At 51.5% G+C, this 20,116-nt stretch overlaps 1 protein-coding gene across 1 annotated transcript in view; it reads left to right on the top strand.

The window, feature by feature from the left end:
* Nucleotides 1–3,235, top strand: part of TMLHE (trimethyllysine hydroxylase, epsilon) — a gene marked incomplete at both ends in the record, with an annotated part of 42,370 nt that extends 39,135 nt beyond the window's left edge. The window contains 2 exons of the mRNA XM_080719407.1: nt 2,025–2,163; nt 3,104–3,235. Of these exons, the coding sequence (XP_080575533.1) occupies nt 2,025–2,163; nt 3,104–3,235 (271 nt within the window). The remainder of the gene's footprint in view (nt 1–2,024; nt 2,164–3,103) is intronic.
* Nucleotides 3,236–20,116: the final 16,881 nt, after the last annotated feature.

The raw sequence follows: 20,116 nt of genomic DNA on the forward strand, positions 1-20,116 counted from the left end.
TGTAAAATAAGGTTAATAGCACCTTCCTTTCTGGAATGATGAAAGGATTAAATTAAATAATATTTGTACAAGTGCCCAACAGAGCACTGGAGGTTTCTGGAAATAAACATGTTTGTTAAGACCCTCATGGGCATTATGCTTCCTCACCCTGTTCTCCCTCTGGGTATGGCTCCTCAAAGCCTATGAGAACCTCCAAATAGATCTTATCGTACTCATTTTATATATGACAAAATATAATAAAATAAGGTATAATAAAATAAGAATATTGGCTTTGATTGTACAATGTACTAAAATACTGTCTGAGGTCCAAGAAGGGTACCATTAGATGTTTACTTTTCTTTGAAAATAATATATTTGGCAATGTCTATTAAAGCTGAGCATACACATAACTTATGACCCAGAAATTCCATTCTGAACTATATATCAAACAGAAATGAATAATGAATATAGATATTCCCCAAAAGGCATATAATAGAATGTTTATAGCAGCCATATTCATAATTGTTTTAAACTGGAAACTACTCAGATGTTCATCAACAGAACTGCTAAATCATGCTGTGGTCACATAATTAAATTCTCTACAACACCAAGGATAAATAAACTACTGCAGAACAGTGTTGGATCTTCTAAATATAATATTAAACATGAATCCAGACACAAAACAATAGATACTAATTTTTGGTTTTGAAATTAGGATCATAGTTACTCTTGGGCAGAGGGAGGGGTATAACTGGAAAGGGGCACAAGGGAAGGTTCTAGGACACTGGTACTAATGTATTAATTTATCTGGATGCTAGTGATATAGATGTGACCCCTTCATAAAAATTCATCAAGATTTATTTGTGTGCTTTTCTGGAAGTATGCTATACTTCAATAAATAGTTAACTTGTCTTAGCCAAAATGAAAGTTTATTATTTTAGCCAAGGCTTTTCTGTGGCTTCTCACAGTACTCAGAAAAATATCCTAAGTCCTTGTCATAGCCTGCATGGCTACATATGCTCTTCCCCCTGGCAACTTTCTTTACATCATTTCTTCCACCATATTCCTCTTTCTTACACATGGCCATCTTGCTGTACTGCACACAAAATAAAATGCCTTTCTACCCCAAGATGTTGTACTAGTTGTTCCTTCTTCTTGGAACCCTCTTCCTTCAGCTTGTCACATTGCTGGTTTCTGATCATACAGATACCAGCTCCAATATCACCTCTTTTCTCAGTCATTTTAAATCACATAACACTATTTTTCTTCATACTCTCTGTAATTAGATGAAATTATCCTATTTGTATATTTATTACTAGTTTATTATCTGTTTTCCTCAATAGAATATAAACCATCCAAAAGTTAAGAACATGTCTGCTATGTTCATCATTATATGTTTTTTTTTTGTGGTACTGGGGTTCCTGGAAGCCCTTCTATCTCCGGACTACACTCCCAGACCTATTTTTACATTTTTATTTGGAAACAGGGTCTCCTAAGCCAGCGCGCTCGCGGCTGGCTTCGAACCTGTCTCTGCCTCCCAAGCGCGGGGATTACAAGCATGCGCCACCACGCCCGGCATCATTATATGTTTAATGTCTGATACACTGCCTACCACAGAGCAGGCACTCATATGCATGTTAGTATTGAGAGAATTAAGATCCTTGGATGAACTTTCCACTAGGATATAGATGAAATTTCCAGCTTTGCTATTACAACATATCTTGCCCATCTCAGCTTGATGGGGGTCAAGCTCATCTCTTTCCCCAGTGCTTCCATGAACTTTGATCTATAATGTCTTACCCCATGAAATATGCTTTACATAAACCATTATATCCTAAGGTAGAATAAATCAGCCAGAACTTCTATCCCCTACCCCAAATTCTCTAGAAAAAAACCCCACAAACTATGATCAGCAGGCAGTAGAACTCCTTTCTCCAGTCTTGTATACCTAAGAGAATATTGATTTGTCAGTGAAATAGCTCAATAAGCAAAAGATGTTTTCATCATGTGCTTGGGACATTTCTTTCTCATTGATTCCATCCTAGGTACAACAACTATGACCGAGCTGTCATCAATACTGTGCCTTATGATGTCGTTCATCGTTGGTATACAGCACACCGGACTCTAACAATTGAGTTGAGAAGACCTGAGAATGAGCTTTGGGTCAAACTAAAGCCTGGAAGGGTGGGTCCTAAGTTCTAAAGATGTCAACTAAGCTTGTTGTACAAAAGCAGTGAAGAAAAGTACTTGTTCAATATGTCACCATGTTGCAAAAGAAAGGGAAGAAGAGGGTTCCTAGCTGTTGGTCCTGGCCCTGCCACTCACTCACTTGAATGACATTTCAGCAGGCCTCACCCCATCTCCAGTCATCAGTGACTTTTTAAATAATGAGCAAATTTAACTAGATTTAAGAGTCCTTACAGCCCCATGATTCCATTTTTTAAAACTTGATATTTCCTCTAGATGAAGAATATCTTCAGCTTAGCCTAAAACATAATGAAATAGTTTAAACTTGATTGCCTTGGTAGCTTCCATTTAGCCTGCTATGGAGTTATACACATCTTAATTTTCAAAAGTTATGTTTAATTTTAAAAAATAATCTCATTGAATGTAATCAAAGTTCAACCTAAAGAATTTTTTTCTGGGCATGATGGTGGATGCTTGTAATTCCAATTTTTGGGAGGCTGAGACAGGAGGATCCCAGGCTTGAGCCCAGCCTCAACATCATAGCCAGGCAACCCAGTGAGACCCTGATTCAAAAAATAATAGGCTGGGCATGGTGGCGCACGCTTGTAATCCCTGCGCTTCGGAGGTGGAGACAGGAGGATCACGCAGGTTCGAAGCCAGCCGCTCTGGCTTGAGACCCTGTTTCCAAATTTTTAAAAAAGTATTAAAGTAGGTCTGGGAATTTAGCCTGGAGGTACAAGGGTTTCTAGGAACCCCAGTACCACCAAAAATAATAATAGAATATAAAAAGGGCTGAGAGTGTAATTTGGAGGTAAAATAACTCTGGGTTTAATTTTCAGTATCAAAAAGGGGAAAAATATGATCTTTTGTGATTTAATGTCTTCTGATCTTTGCCTTGTTCTGATGGTGTTTTCTACCCCTTTTTATTCCTTCACAGGTCCTATTTATAGACAACTGGCGAGTCCTACATGGCAGGGAATCCTTCACTGGCTACCGCCAACTCTGCGGATGCTATTTAACAAGAGATGATGTATTAAACACTGCTCGTCTCTTGGGGCTTCAGGCTTAAAGTTGACAGCTTTGAATACACCTGGCATCTTGGCTACCTACATTTCATATGGACAGAACAGTATTGTGTCAAAATCTACTTCATATTGTCTCCTTACCCCATCCTCCAAAACAGAAGCTTCCTCCTTCTCTAGTTTGGGAACCCATTAGAGGGAGAGGGCTTCAAGTTATATGATGTCAGCCATCTAGTGGGGTACATCTCTCCCCTAAGTTATAACATGAGCCCACTTGTTTCTAAAGCTTTTGAGATAATTATGATCACTTTACTTCAGAAATATAGTCTCCATATTGAAAGCAAATCAGTGATACTGGGTTAATATTTCTTCTGACTAGATCATTTAAAATGAAACACATTATATAAATGATGAAATATTGATAAATCAGCAATTCACAAAATTGTTGGTCTTAGCATTCATGTATAAGTGAGAACACATGGTACTTTTCCTTCTGTGTGTGATTTATTTCACTTAACATAGTGTCCTCTAATTGTATTTTTCTGCAAATTATATGAAATCACTTTTATGACTGAATAGTATTCTGTTGTGTATAGGTATCACTTTTTCTTTATCCATTCATCTATTCATGGGCATATAGTTTTATTTCATATCTAAGCTATTGTAAATAATGCAGCAATAAACAAGAACATGCAGGTACCCATTTGGTGTACTGATATCATTTCCTTGGGATATATGCTCAGAAATGGAAAACTCAATCATATAGTAGACCTTCATTTAATGTTATGAGACTCCTCCATACCTAACTACTGTACTAATATATATTTCCACTAACAGTATATAAGAATTCCTTTTTCTTCACACCCTCACCAACCTTTTTTTTATTTTGTCTTTTTTATAACCATCCTAAATGAAAGGCAGCTATGCTAACCACTATACCACCAACGCTTACTAACCATTCTAAATGGGGTCACATGATGTCTCATTATAGTTTTGATTGGCATTTATCTAATGATTAGTGAGTTTCAGCATTTTTTATGTACCTGTTGGCCATCTGTATGTTTACTTTTGAGTCACATTGACCTAGGTAAATTCCCAATTTTTAAATCAAGAGTTCTAGTGTTATATCTGTTGATAACAATTATATTGGATATTAGTAGTGAGAACTATTTTAAGATCAAGAACACAGAAGCACATATTCCTTAGCTATCAGGGATTGCATTATGTGACCTGTAGCCTCTCAAAAATAGCATCTTAGCTTTATTATTAAAAATAGTTTAATTCCACAGACCCACTAAAAAAGCCTCAGTGGTGTGTGTGTGTGTGTGTGTGTGTGTGTGTGTGTGTGTGTGTGTTTTACTGGGGATTGAACCCAGGAGTATTGTACCTCTGAGTTATATCCCCATCCCGTTTTTATGTTTTAGTTTGAAACAGGGTCTCACTAGGTTGCTGAGAATCTTGCTACATTGCTGAAACTGTTGTCAAACTAAATACTAGGATTACAGGCATGTGCTACCATACCTATCTAGACCATACTAGAACCATTGGGCTAAAGGATTTGTTCCTTGGGACAGAAGTGTACAATAATCACATTGATCACTGGAGAATGATTGTACCCAGAGGTGTTCTTCTACTGAGCTATAACTGTAGCACTTTTTAAAAAATTCTTTTCTGAAACAGGGTCTCACTAAGTTACCCTGCTGAACACTAAGTTGTGATCTTCTTGCCTCAGGCTCCCAAGTCACGGGTATTACAGGTGTGTGGCACCACACTTAGCAACAATAGCTAACTCTTATATTGTGCTTTCTATGTGCTGGATACTGTTCTGATGCTTTAAGTTCCCACAAAAACCCTCTCGTCACTTTAAAAATGAAAAAAGTCAAGACAAGCAGAGCTTAAGCAGGTTATCTAAGGTCATGAAGCTAAATAAGTGTCAAAGTTTGGATTAGAACCATGAAAACCTAGCCCCAGACACAATTACTTTAGCTATCTTGCTCAGGAAATGCCAACTCCCTCACCTTTTCCACACTTAGTCTAGCCAACCATTCATAGGCAATAGTCATCATTTCCACTTTCATAGTTCATCTAGTAAGCTCTTAAAAGAATAATAAGAATATCTATATTAGGTTTTCACATAATTTGCAAACTTAATAAAAAAGGAAAATATTTTCTAGAAAGTGTTTTACAATTGTTTTAATTTTGCCTCTTCCAAAGGTAGAAGCTTGATAGAGGGGAATCAACATATTCAGCATTTTTTGTTCTTACTGAACTCCTGCAAAATACTAGTCAGTTGTTAGGATCAAAACCCTTTTATAGGACATACCATTGCCACCGGCCTCAAGGTGCTCTTGAACATTTGGAGATCCATTCATATACCTGGCTGCTGGCTGAGCTCACCTCCTAGTTGTGAGGCCATAGTATGTCTGTGTCCTCATTGCCATAAGCCTTAGATCATTAGAGCCAAAGTTTCTGGCAGAGTTTGAAGACAGTTACATAAAGTGGGACTAATAAATGCCATCTCCCTGAAAAAAAAAAAAGCTGTGATGAAAGAATGAAAAGTGTCCATGTGTTTTAAGTGTCTACTAGAGTTAGCATAATAAACATATCTGGCTACCACAGTTTGTTTGGAGACCAGCAAGCCTACCAGTTCAATATGGAGCCAGTTATCTGGTATTGTGTGTTTGCTTGCTTGCTTGTTTGGTTTTATCTTGGACATCCCTCTTTTAGTTTACCTGTATGTGGGAGGGGGGATACTGGATACTGGGGATTGAACCCAGGAATATTCTACCTCTGAGCTATACCCCCAGCTCTATTTTCTAAGTTTGAAGCAGGATGTTACTGATTTGCTAAGGGACTCACCAGGTTGCTGAGGCTGGTCTTGAGCCTGTGATCCTACTATCTCAGCCTCCCAATCACTTAGATTATAGGTAGGTGCCTCTGCTCGGTTGGAATTTACCTTTTAATACTTTGCCCATTATCACCATGTGTTACATAGCATAAACTCACTGTACCATCTTGAAAGGTGGAAATCTTCCCTATGTGGATTTTAGTATTCCCTGATTTCCTAAATTGGGCTTGCAAAATTGAACTGCACACTGTCTTAATTATTCAGGCTTATTATGACTATATTTGTTCTAGACTATACAGCCGTATAAAAGTCTTTTCTTGGTTAATGGAATCCAAGTTTCCTTTCTGGAAAAAATCAGGGATCTTATATTTATGACAAGTCATCTTAAAAATTATGTTGGTCTGAGCTGGGCATGGTGGTGGAATCCCAGCCATTGGGAGGCTGAGACAGGAGGATCACACAGGTTCGAAGCCAGCCTCAGCTACTTAGTGAGGCTCTCAGCAACTCAGTGAGACCCTGTTTCCAATAAAATATAAAAAGGTCTGGGAGTATAGCCTGGAGGTAAAAAGCCTCTGAGTTCCACCCCCAGTACCAATCACACACACACACACACACACACACACACACACACACACACACAACATGTTGGTCTGTAGAAAGCATACTAATTAATAGTGGTACCATTAACTGACTTTCTGTATGGGAAGATAAGCATGCTACTTTATCTCATGCAAAACTGAAGATCAACAAGGGTTAAATGTTGTGCAAACCTGTGAATTTAGTGAAGCCTCTTTTTAGTCCCAAGGTTTTCTACGATCTACCAATTGATGGTAGACACTCCCTCAAATTCTGTGACTCCATCTCCATTTGCATTTTGCTCTCTAGCTTTCTCTTTCTCTCATGCCCTCACTGAGGTAACATCATATCATAGCATATGAAGCACAGACACCTGGCACGGTGGCACACACCTGTAATCCCAGTACTTGGGAAGCTGAGACAGAAGGACTGCACGTTCAAGGATATAGTGCAGTAACTTAGACTCTCAGCAACTTAGTGAGACCTTATTTCAAAAGGGGAGGATGTAGCTCAGAGATAAAACACCCCTGGGTTGAATCTCTAGTACCACCACCACCAGAAAAAAATTCAGACAGGATAGCCTAGGCTTAAACTTAACCTCTGCCTCATATCAGCCTTGCAAATTTTGGAAAGCTGCATTCTTTCATTGAGCCCTGTTCCTCCTTAACAGAGTGGGGCTAACAAATGCTATCTACTTGAGGAAAGCTGTGATGAAGAAAGAAATTATATCATGTGTTTAAATTGTCTACCATAGTAAGCATCACATAATAAATAATCATCAGGTAGTAGTTTTCATTGTTGACAATTTCATTATTTGAGAGAAGTGGAGGTTCAAAACTAACCTGTCTGTTGATATCAACAGACTTCTTAGAAGGAACGAAGTTATGGGAGTCCAAATTGGAAAGGGATGAAGACATGCCAGGAGTTGTGAACAAGAGATTTTTCTTTGCAAATATATAGAAGTACAAATGACCTTTGTGTACTGATTTTGTGTTAGGCGGTGGCACTGCTGAATGGAATTATTAGTTCTTGTAGCCTATCTTTGTGCCTGTGTGTAGGGAGCAATGGGGGAGTGACTGCTTAACAGGCAGCAGATTTGTCTTTGGGATGGTGAAAGTAAGTGCATAGGTGAATGTACTTGATGCCACCGAGTCCCACCCATCCTCCCCCAATCGGCTCTTGCTTCTCTCCCAGAAATAGATGGGCACAGTTCCCGCCAAAAGAAGAGGGTCCAGTGAGGAGGCCAGGAGGCCCAGCCTCCTAGGCACAGGCCTGCTCCAGGCTGCCCCGCTGCTGTGCGCCAGCCACAGCTTGGACAGCTTCGATAGCTTCGACGACTACGACAACGAGAAGATGTCACCGCCGAGGCGCGTGTGCTAGCGGGCCTGAGTGCACACGCGCTGGCGGGGGGCGCGGGGGAGCATCAGAGGCCACAGCGGGCCAATGAGCATCCGGCCAGGGGTTGCTAGGATACAGAGTACTGGTCCAGGTAACTCGAGGCCCAACTGCCTCCAGGTGCCGGGAAGGCAGCCAAACAAAATGGAGAGAGAAGAGGGTAGCAGCCACCAAGGGGCGCCGCAGCAGCAGCAACGCAGCCGCCGCCGCCGCCGCCGCCGCCGCCACCGCCGCTCTCGCACTGCTCGAGCTGGGTTGACCTTCTCCATCAGCCTTGTGGAGCGCCACCTACGAGAAGACCACTATGCCCAGCACCTGTCGGAGGCAGCTCTGGTGTTTCTGACAGCTGTTCTGGAGTACCTGACGGCCACAGTGCTGAGGCTGGCTGGCAACGAGGCCCGCTACTCCGTCCGGAGGCGCATCACACCGGAACACCTGGATATGGCCATTCACAACAACTCCTTGGTCAGCGCCTTCTTCGGAGACACCACCATCTCCCAAGTGGCCCCATTCAGGCGCTAGGTGTTCTCACCTGGCTCAATCTCCAAACCCCTCCCAAGCCCCGACCATCTTCCAACCCCTCAATCCACCCACCCGAAACTCAGAACCCCCTCCCCAGATTGCCTGGGGACTTCTTTGACTTTGTCATTCAATAAAAGTGTTTAAAGAAACTTGCTTCATTCACTTTGCTGTGGGAAAGGGGTGAGGGTGGTGAGGGATGCAGAGTTGGGCCTACTGACAGACGGTGGAGGGGGAGGTGGTGGTGGAGGTGGTGATGGGTGAGGATGAGGGGAGAGGGCCTGGGAGGTGATGGTGGGTGAGGATGAGGAAAAGGGGCCTGGGAGGTGATGGTGGGTGAAGATGAGGGGAGGGGGGCTAGGAGATGATGGTGGATGAGGATGAGGGGAGTGTGGTCATGGGAGGTGGTGGTGAATGAGGATGAGGGGAGGGGGCCTGGGAGGTGGTGGTGAGTGAGGATGAGGGATGGGGCCCTGGGATATGTAGGTGGATGAGGATGAGAGAATGGGGGACTGGGAGGTGATGGTGGGTGAGGATAGGTGATGGCACCTGGAAGGTGGTGTGAGGATGAGGGGAGCAGAAAGGGAGTTGGTGGTGAGTGAGAATGAGGGGATGGGGTCCTGGCTGGTGGTGGTGGGTAAGGATGAGGAGATTCGGTCCTGGCAGGTGGTGGTGGGTGATGATGAGGGAATAGAGGCCTGGGAGGTGGTGGTGGGTGAGGATGAGAGGTTGGGGAACAGGGAAGTGGTGGTGGGTGAGGATGAGGAGATGGGGCCCTGGGAGGTATGGTGGTGGGTGAGGATGAGAGGAGAGGGCCTGGGAGGTGAAGGTGGGTTAAGCTGAAAGGATGGGGTCCTGGTAGGTAGTGGTGGATAAGGATGAGGGGAGGGGGCCCTGGGAGGTAATGGTGGGTGAGGATTAGGGGATAGGGCCTGGGAGGTGGTGGTGGGTGAGGATGAGGGGATGGGGGCCTGAAGGTGTTTGTGGGTGAGGATGAGGGGAGGGGCCTGGCAAGTGGTGGTGGGTGAGGATGAGGGGATGGGGCCTGGGAGGTGGTTGTGGGTGAGGATGAGAGGAGGGTGTCAGGGAGGGGTTGGTCGCAGAGGATGAGGGGAAGGGGTTCTGGGAGGTAGTGGAGACTGAGGATGAGGGGATAGGGGCCTGGGAGATGGTGGTTGGTGAGGATGAGAGGATGGGGGCTGGGAGGTGGTGGTGGGTGAGGATGAGGGGATGCGGGATTGTGAGGTGGTGGTAGTTAAGGATGAGGAAGGGGAGGGTGCCTGGGAGGTGGTGCTGGGTGAGCATAAGGGATGGAGGCCTGAGAGGTGGTGCTGGGTGAGGATGAGGGGAGGAGGAGCTGGGAAGGGGGTGGTTGATGATGAGAGGTTGGGGGACAGGGAAGTGGTGGTTGGTGAGGATGAGGAGATGGGGCTCTGGGAGGTGTGTTGGTGGGGGAGGATGAGGGGAGGGGGCCTGGGAGGTGTGTTGGTGGGTAAGGATGAGGGGAGGGGGCCCTGGGAAGTGTGTTGATGGGTGAGGATGAGGGGAGCAGACCTGGGAGGTGAAGGTGGGTGAGGATGAAGGGAGGGGGCCCTAGGGGGTAGTGGTGGGTGAGGATGAGGGAAGGGGGCCTGGGAGGTGGTGTAAGTTGAGTATGAGGAATGGGAAGGGGCCTGGGAGTTGGTGCTGGGTGAGCATAAGGGAAAGGGGGCCTGAGATGTGGTGGTGGTTGAGGATGAGGGGATTGGGGCCTGGGAGGTGGTGGTGGGTGAAGATGAGGGATGGGTGCCTGAAAAGTCATTGTGGGTGAGGATGAGGGGAGGAGGCCTGGGAGGTGAGGATGTCGGCATGCAGTCCTGGTAAGTGGTGCTTGGTGAGGATGAGGGAAGGGGACCTGGCAGTTGATAGTGGGTGAGGTTGAGGGACGGGTCCTGGGAGGTTGTGATACGTGAGGATAAGGGGATGGGTTCCAGGGCAGTGGTGCATGAGGATGAGGGATGGGGCCTTTGGAGGTGGTGGTGGTTGAAGATGAAACGAGGGGGCCTTGGAGGTGGTGGTTGGTGAAGATGATGGTATGGGGTTCTGGGAGGTGGTGGTGAATGAGGATGAGGGGAGCAGGGCTGGGAGTTGGTGGTGGGTGAGGATTATGGGATGTGGTCCTGGTAGGTGGTGGTTGGTGAGGATGAGGGGATGGGGTTCTGGAGGTGGTGGTGGGTGCGGATGATGGGATGCGGGACCGTGAGGTGGTGGTAGATGAGGGTGAGGAAAGGGAGGGTGCCTGGGAGGTGGTACTAGGTGAGCATAAGAGGAGGGGGCCTGAAAGGTGGTGCTGGGTGAGGATGAGGGGAGGAGGAGCTGGGAGGGGGGGTTGATGATGTGAGTTTTAGGGGACAGGGAAGTGGTGGTTGGTGAGGATGAGGAGATGAGGCCATGGGAGGTGTGCTGGTGGGCAAGGATGAGGGGAGGGGCCCTGGGAGGTGTGTTGGTGGATGAGGATGAGGGGAGGGGGCCCTTGGAAGTGTGTGATGAGTGAGGATGAGGGGAGCTGGCCTGGAGGTGAAGGTGGGTGAGGATTATAGGATGTGGTCCTGGTAGGTGTTTGTGGGTGAGAATGAGGGGAGGGGGCCTTGGGGAGTGGTGGTGGGTGAGGATGAGGGAAGGGGGCCTGGGAGGTGGTGTTAGTTGAGGATGAGGAATGGGAAGGAGCCTGGGAGATGGTTCTGGGTGAGGATAAGGGAAGGAGGCCTGAGATGTGGTGGTGGTTGAGGATGAGGGGATGAGGGCCTGGGAGGGGTGATTGTTGAGGATGAGAGGTTTGGGGTAGGGGAGTGGTGGTGGGTAAGGATAAGGGGAGGGGGCCTGGGAGGTTATGGTGGGTGAGGATGAGAGGATGGGGGCCTGGCAGTGCACGTGGGTGAGGATGAGGGGAATGGGGCCTGGGAGGTGGTTGTGGGTGATGATGAGGGATGGGTGCCTGAAATTCGTTGTGGGTGAAGATGAGCGGAGGAGGCCTGGGATGTGGTTTTTCTTGAGGATGAGCGGAGGGGGCCTGGGAGTTGGTGGTGGGTGAAAATGAGGGGATGGGGTTCTGGGAGGTGGTGGTGAGTGAATATGAGGGAATGTGGCCCTTGAAAGGTGGTGTTGTGTGAGGATGTGGTGATGCTGTACTGGCAGGTGGTGGTGGGTGAGGTTGAGAGGAGGGGTCCTGGGAGGTAGTTGTGCGTGAGTATAAGGGGTTGGGTCCAGGGCTGTGGCAGGTGAGGATGAGGGGATGGGGCCTTGGAAGGTGGTGGTGGTTGAAGATGAAGGGAGGGGACCTTGTAGGTGTGGTGGGTGAAGATGAGGGGATGGGGTTCTGGGAGGTTGTCGTGGGTAAGGATGAGGGGAGTGTGTTCCTGGAAGGTGGTGGTGAGTGAGGATGAGGGGAGGGGTTCTGGAGGTGGTGGTGGGTGAGGATGAGGAAAGGGGGCTGGGAGGTGGTGGTGGGTGAGGTTGATGGGATGGGGTTCTGGGAGGTGGTGGTGGGTGAGGATGAGGGGATGCAGGCTGGGAGATGGTGGTCTTTAGATTGAGGAAAGGGGGTCCTGGCAGGTGGCGGTGCGTGATGATGAGAGGAGGGGGCCTGGAAGGTGGTGGTGAGTGAGGATGAGGGAATGGGGTCCTGGGAGGTGTTGGTTTGTGAGGATGTCGGTGTGTTGTCCTGGTAAGTGTTGGTTGTTGAGGATGAGGGAGGGAGCCTGGCAGTTAATGGTGGGTGAGGATGAGGGAAGGGGTCCTGGGAGGTTGTGATGTGTGGATATATGGGGATGGGGTCCAGGGCAGTGGTGGTGAGGATGAGGGATGGGGCCTTGGGAGGTGGTGGTGATTGAGGATGAGGGGATAGGGGCCTGGGAGATGGTGGTGGGTGAGGATGAGGGGATGGGGGCTGGGAGGTGGTGGTGGGTGAAGATGAGGGGATGTGGGACTGGGAGGTGGTGGTAGTTGCGGATGAGGAAGGGGAAGGTGCCTGGGAGGTTGTGCTGGGTGAGGATAGGTGAAGGGGGCCTGAGAGGTGGTGCTGGGTGAGGATGAGTGGAGGAGGGGCTGGAGGGGGTACTGGTTGATGATGAGAGGTTGGGGGACAGGGAAGTGGTGGTTGGTGAGGATGAGGAGATGGGGCCCTGGGAGGTGTGCTGGTGGGTGAGGATGAGGGGAGGGGGCCCTGGGAGGTGTGCTGGTGGGTGAGGATGAGGGGAGGGGGCCCTGGGAGGTGTGTTGATGGGTGAGGATGAGGGGAGCGGGCCTGGGAGGTGAAGATGGGTGAGGATTATGGGATGTGGTCCTGGTAGGTGGTGGTAGGTGAGGATGAGGGGAGGGGCCCTAGGGGTGGTGGTGGGTGAGGATGAGGGAAGGGGGCCTGGGAGGTGGTGTTAGTTGAGGATGAGGAACGGGAAGGGGCCTGGGAGGTGGTGCTGGGTGAGGATAAGGGAAGGAGGCCTGAGATGTGGTGGTGGAGGATGAGGGGATGGGGGCCTGGGAGGGGTGGTTGTTGAGGATGAGAGGTTTGGGGACAGGGGAGTGGTGGTGGGTGAGGATAAAGAGAGAGGGGCCTGGGAGGTTGTGGTGGGTGAGGATGAGGGAGGGGGGCCTGGCAGTGCAGGTGGGTGAGGATGAGGGGATTGGGGCCTGGGTGGTGATGGTGGGTGATGATGAGGGATGGGTGCCTGTACAGTCGTTGTGGGTGAGGATGAGGGGAAGAGGCCTGGGAGGTGGTTTCTGTTGAGGATGAGGGGAGGGGGCCTGGGAGGTGGTGGTGGGTGAGGATTATGGAACAGCGCGCCTGGGAGGTGGTGGTGGGTGAGGATGTGGGGATGGGGTTCAGGGAGAAGGTGGTGGGTGAATATGAGGAAATGTGGGCCTTGAGAGGTGGTGGTGTGTGAGGATGTGATGATGCTGTACTGGCAGGTGGTGGTGGGTGAGGTTGAGGGGAGGGGTCCTGGGAGGTAGTTGTGCGTGAGGATGATGGCTTGGGTCCAGGGCGGTGGTGGGTGAGGATGAGGGGATGGGGCCTTGGGAGGTGGTGGTGGTTGAAGATGAGGGGAGCGGGCCTTGTAGGTGTGGTGGGTGAAGATGAGGGAATGGGGTTCTGAGAGGTTGTGGTGGGTGAGGATGAGGGGAGTGTGGTCCTGGTAGGTGGTGGTGGGTGAGGATGATGGTGTGAGGTTCTGGGAGGTGGTAGTGGGTGAGGATGAGGGGAGTGTGGTCCTGGGAGGTGGTGGTGAGAAAGGATGAGGGGAAGGTGCCTGGGAGGTGGTCTTGGGTGAGGATTATGGGATGAGGTCTGGTAGTTGGTGGTGGGTGAGGATGAGGGGATGGGGTTCTGGGAGGTGGTGGTGGGTGAGGATGAGGGGATGCAGGCTGTGATGTGGTGGTGGATAGGATGAGGAGAGGGGGGCCTGGTAGGTGGTGGTGGGTGGGGATGAGAGGAGGGGTCCTGGGAGGTGTTGGTTTGTGAGGATGTCGGCATGAAGTCCTGGTAAGTGGTGATTGGTGAGGATGAGGGAAGGCGTCCTGGCAGTTGATAGTGGGTGAGGTTGAGAGAAGGGGTCCTGGGAGGTTGTGATGTGTGAGGATAAGGGGATGGGGTCCAGGGCAGTGGTGGGTGAGGATGGTGGTTGTGGCATTGGGAGTTGGTGGTGGTTGAAGATGAAATGAAGGGGCCTTGGAGATGGTTTTTGTTGAGGATGAGGGGAAGGGGCCTGGGAGGTGGTGGTGGGTGAAGACTATGGGACAGGGGGCCTGGGAGTTGGTGGTGTGTGAGGATGATGGATGGGGTTCTGGGAGGTGGTGGTGGGTGAATATGAGGGAATGTGGGTCTTGAGAGTTGGTGGTGTTTGAGGATGTGGTGATGCTGTACTGGCAGGTGGTGGTGGGTGAGGTTGAGGGGAGGGGTCCGGAGGTAGTTGTGCGTGAGGATGATGGGTTGGGTCCAGGGGGCTGGTGGGTAAGGATGAGGGGATGGGGCCTTGGGAGGTGGTGGTGTTTGAAGATGAGAGAAGGGGGCCTTGTATGTAGGGTGGGTGAAGATGAGGGAATGGTGTTCTGGAAGGTTGTGGTGGGTGAGGATAAGGGGAGTTTGTTCCTGGGAGGTGGTTTTTGTTGAGGATGAGGGGAGGAGGCCTGGGAGGTTGTGGTGGGTGAGGTTTATAGGATGTGGTTCTGGCATTTGGTGGTGGGTGAGGATTATGGGATGTGGTCCTGGTAGTTGGTGGTGTGTGAGAATGAGGGGATGGGGTTCTGGGAGGTGGTGGTGGGTGAGGATGAGGGGATGCGGGCTGGGAGATGGTGGTGGTTAGGATGAGGGGAGTGGGGCCTGGCAGGTGGTGGTGGGTGAGGATGAGAGGAGAGCGCTTGGGAGGTGGTGGTGATTGAGGATGAGAAAATGGGGTCCTGAGTGGTGATGGTTTGTGAGGATGTTGGCATGCAGTCCTGGTAAGAGGTGGTTGGTGAGGATGAGGGAAGGGGGCCTGGCAGTTGATAGTGGGTGAGGTTGAGGGAAGGGGTCCTGGGAGGTTGTGATGCATGAGGATAAGGGGATGGGGTCCAGGGCAGTGGTGGGTTAGGATGAGGGATGGGGCCTTGGGAGGTGGTGGTGGTTGAAGATGAAAGGAAGGGGCTTTGGAGGTGGTGGTTGGTGAAGATGAGGGGATGGGGTTCTGGGAGGTGGTGGTGAGGGAGGATGAGGGAAGGGGGCCTGGGAGGTGGTGGTGGGTGAGTATTACAGGATAGGGGCCTTGTAGTTGGTAGTGGGTGAGGATGAGGGGATAGGCTTCTGGGAGGTGGTGGTGGGTGTGGATGAGGGAATGGGGCCTTGGGAGTTGGTGATGGGTGAGGTTGAGGGGATAAGGTCCTGAGAGGTGGTGGTAGTTTAGGATGAGGAAGGGGAGGGGGCTTGGCAGGTGGTGCTGGGTGAGGATAAGGGGAGGGAGCCTGAGAAGTAGTGTTGGGTGATGATGAGGGGTGGGGACCTGAATGGTGGTTGTTGATGAAGATAAAGGGAGCCAGCCTGGGAGGTAGTGGTGGGTGAGGATGAAGGGATGGGGCCCTGGAGGTGGTATTGGGTGAGGATTAGGGTAGGGGCCTGGGAGTTGGTGGTGGGTGAGGACAAGTGGAGGGGCCTGGGAGTATTGTAGGGTGAAGATGAGGGGATGGGGCCTATGAGGTTGTTGTGGGTGAGGATTAGTGGAGGATTCCAGGGAGGTGGTGGTGGCTGAGTATGAGGGGAGGGGGTTCTGAAAGGTAGTGGTGAGTGAGGATGAGGGAATTGGTACTGGGAGGTGGTGTGTGAGCATGAGGGGAGGTGGCCTGGGTGTTGGTGGTGGTTGAGGATGAGAGGTTGGGGGACAGGGGAGTGGTGGTGGGTGAGGATAAGGGGAGGGAGCCTGGGAGGTTGTGGTGGGTGAGGATGAGGGGATTGGTGCCTTGGAGGTGGTGGTGGATGATGATGAAGGGTGGGGGCCTGAACTGTGGTGGTGGGTGAGGTTGAGTGGAGGGGTCTGGGAGGTTGTGGTGGTGGGTGAGAATGAGGGGAGTGGGCCTGGGAGGTGGTAGTGGGTGAGGATGAGTGGAGGGACCTGCGAGGTTGTGTTGGGTGAAGATGAGGGGATGGGGGCCTGACAGTGCAGGTGAGTGAGGATGAGGGGATTCGGGCCCGGGAGGTGGTGGTGGGTGAGGATGAGGGGAGTGGGCCTGAGAGGTGGTGGTGGATGAGGATGAGTGGAGGGGCCTGGGAAGTGGTGGTGGGTGAAGATGAGGGGAAGGGCCTGGGAGGTGGTGGTGAGTGAGGATGAGGGGAGGGGGCCTAGGAGGTGGTGGTGGGTGAGGATGAGGGGAGGGGTTTTTGGAAGGTGGTGGTGGGTCAGGAATTGGGGATGGATCCCAGGGAGGTGGTGGTGGCTGAGGATGAGTGGAGAGGTCCTGGGAGGTGGTGGTGGGTGAGTATGAGTGGATGTGGGCCTGGGAAGTGGTAGTGAGTGAGGATGAGGTGAGGGGACCTGAGAGGTGGTGGTGGGTGTGGATGAGGGGATGGGGACCTGGGAGTGGACAGTGGTTGAGGATGATGGGTTTGGGGACTGGGAAGTGGTGGGTGAAATGAGGAGATGGGGCCTGAGATGTGGTGGTGGGTGAGGATGAGGGGATGGGTCTCTGGGAGGTGATGGTGGGTGAGGATGAGTGGAGAGGTCCTGAGAGGTGGTGTTGTGTGAGCATGAGGGGATGGGGCCTGGGAGATAGTGGTGGGTAAGGATGAGGGGAGGGTTTCCTGGGAGATGGTGTGGTTGATGATGCAGGTAGGGGGCTTGGGAGGTTGTGGTGGGTGAGGATGAGGAGATGTGGGCTTGGAGGTTGGTGGTGGGTGAGGATGAGGAAAAGGGGCCTGGGAATTGGTAGTGGGTGAATATTATGGGATGTGGTCCTGGTAGTTGGTGGTGGGTGAGGATGAGGTAATGTGGTTCTGGGAGGTGGTGGTGGGTGAGGATGAGGGGATGCAGGCTGGGAGATGGTGGTGGTTAGGATGAGGGGAGTGGGGCCTGGGAGGTGGTGTTGAGTGAGAATGAGGAATTGGGGTCCTGGGAGGTGTTGGTTTGTGAGGATGTCGGTGTGCTGTCCTAGTAAGTGGTGGTTTGTGAGGATGAGGGAAGGGGGCCTGGCAGTTGATAGTGGGTGAGGTTGAGGGAAGGGGTCCTGGGAGGTTGTGATGCGTGAGGATAAGGGGATGGGGTCCAGGGCAGTGGTGGGTGAGGATGAGGGATGGGGTCTTGGGAGGTGGTGGTGGGTGAGGATGAGGGGATGCGGGCTGGGAGATGGTGGTGGTTAGGTTGAGGGGAGGGAGGCCTGGCAGGTGGTGGTACGTGAGGATGAGAGGAGGGTGCCTGGGTGGTGGTGGTGAGTGAGGATGAGGAATGGGGTCCTGGGAGGTGTTGGTTTGTGAGAATAAGGGATGGGGTCCAGGGCAGTGGTGCGTGAGGATGAGATATGGGGCCTTGGGAGGTGGTGGTGGTTGAACATGAAACGAGGGGGCCTTGGAGGTGGTGGTTGGTGAAGATAAGGGGATGGGGTTCTGGGAGGTGGTGTTGGGTGAGGATTATTGGACAGTGGGCCTGGGAGGTGGTGGTGGGTGAGGATGATGGATGGGGTTCTGGGAGGTGGTGGTGGGTGAGGATGATGGGATAGGTTTCTGGGAGGTGGTGGTGGGTGAGGTAGAGGTGATGGGGTCATGGGAGGTGTAGGTTTGTGAGGTTATCTGTATGCGTTCCTGGTAATTTGTGGTTGGTAGGGATGAGGGAAGGGGGCCTGGCAGTTGATAGTGGGTGAGGTAGAGGGAAGGAATCCTGGGAAATTGTGATGCGGGAGGATAAGGTGATGGGGTCCAGGGCAGTGGTGGGTGAGGATGAGGGATGGGGCCTTGGGAGGTGGTGGTGGTTGAAGATGAAACGAGGGGGCCTTGGAGGTGGTGGTTGGTGAAGATGAGGGGATAGGGTTCTAGGAGGTGGTGGTGAGTGAGGATGAAGGAAGGGGATCTGGGAGGTGGTTGTGGGTGAGGATTATGGAATGTGGTCTGGAAGTTGGTGGTGAGTGAGGATGATGGAATGGGGTTCTGGGAGGTGGTGGTGGGTGAGGATGAGGGGATGTGGGCTGGGAGATGTTGGTACTTAGGATGAGGGGTTGGGGGCCTGGCAGGTGGTGGTGGGTGAGGATAAGAGGAGGGGTCCTGGGAGGTGTTGGTTTGTGGGGATGTCGGCATGCAGTCCTGGTAAGTGGTGGTTGGTGAGGATGAGAGAAGGGGTCCTGGCAGTTGGTAGTGGTTGAGGTGAGGGAAGGGGTCCTGGGAGGTTGTTATGTGTGAGGATAATGGGATGGGGTCAAGGGCAGTGGTGGGTGAGGATGAAAGATGCGGCCTTGGGAGGTGGTGGTGGTTGAAGATGAAACTAGTGGGCCTTGGAGGTGGTTTTTGTTGAGGATGAGGGGAGAGGGCCTGGAAGGTGGTGGTGGGTGAGGATTATGGGACAAGGGGCCTGGGAGTTGGTGGTGGGTGAGGATGAGAGGATGGGGTTCTGGGAGGTGGTGGTGGGTGAAGATGAGGGGATGGGGTTCTGGGAGGTTCTGGTGAGTGAGGATGAGGGAAGGGGGCCTAGGAGGTGGTGGTGGGTGAGGATGAGGGGATGGGGTTCTGGGAGGTGGTGGTGGGTGAATATGAGGGAATGTGGGCCTTGAGAGGTGGTGGTGTGTGAGGATGTGGTGATGCTGTACTGGCAGGTGGTGGTGGGTGAAGTTGAGGGGAGGGGTCCGGGGGATAGTTGTGCGTGAGGATGAGGGGTTGGGTCCAGGGCAGTGGTGGGTGAGGATGAGGGGATGGGGCCTTGGGAGGTGGTGGTGGTAGAAGATGAGTGGAGGGGGCCTTGTATGTGTGGTTGGTGAAGATGAGGGGATGGGGTTCTGGAAGGTGTGGTGGGTGAGGATGAGGGGAGTGTGTTCCTGGGAGGTGGTGGTGAGTGAGGATGAGGGAGGGGACCTGGGAGGTGGTGGTGGGTGAGGATTATAGGATGTGGTCCTGGTAGTTTTTCTTGGGTGAGGATTATGGGATGTGGTCCTGGTAGTTGGTGGTGGGTGAGGCTGAGGGGATGTGGTTCATGGGAGGTGGTGGTGGGTGAGAAGGAGGGGATGCGGCTGGAAGATGGTGGTGGTTAGGATGAGGGGAGTGGGCCCTGGCAGGTGGTGATGGGTGAGGATGAGAGGAGGGGGCCTGGGAGATGGTGGTGAGTGAGGATGAGGGAATGGGGTCCTGGGAGGTGTTGGTTTGTGAGGATGTTGGCATGCAGTCCTGGTAAGAGGTGGTTGGTGAGGATGAGGGAAGGGGGCCTGGCAGTTGATAGTGGGTGAGGTTGAGGGAAGGAGTCCTGGGAGGTTGTGATGTGTGAGGATAAAGGGATGGGGTCCAGGGCAGTGGTGGGTGAGGATAAGGGATGGGGACTTGGGAGGTGGTGGTGGTTGAAGATGATACGAGGTGGCCTTGGAGGTGGTGGTTGGTGAAGATGAGGGGATGGGGTTCTGGGAGGTGATGGTGAGTGAGGATGAGAGAAGGGGGCCTGCGAGGTGGTGGTGGGTGTGGATTACAGGATAGGGGCCTGGTAGTTGGTAGTGGGTGAGGATGAGGGGATTGGTTTCTGGGTGGTGGTGTTGGGTGTGGATGAGGGGATGGGAGCCTGGGAGTTGGTGATGGGTGAGGATGAGGGGATAGGGTCCTGAGAGGTGGTGGTAGTTTAGAATGAGGAAGGGGAGTTGGCTTGGCAGGTGGTGCTGGGTGAGGATAAAAGAAGGGGACCTGAGAGGTGGTGGTGGGTGATGATGAGGGGTGGGGGCCTGAATGGTGGTGGTTGGTGAGGATGAGGGGACCGAGCCTGGGAGGTAGTGGTGGGTGAGGATGAGGGAATGGGGCCCTGGAGGTGGTATTGGGTGAGGATTAGGGTAGGGGCCTGGGAGTTGGTGGTGGGTGAGGATGAGGGGATGCGCCTGGGAGGTATTGTTGGGTCAGGATGAGGGGATGGGGCCTGGG

This window comes from Muscardinus avellanarius (genome assembly GCF_963383645.1).
Source record: "Muscardinus avellanarius genome assembly, chromosome: X".
Lineage (NCBI taxonomy): Eukaryota > Metazoa > Chordata > Mammalia > Rodentia > Gliridae > Muscardinus > Muscardinus avellanarius.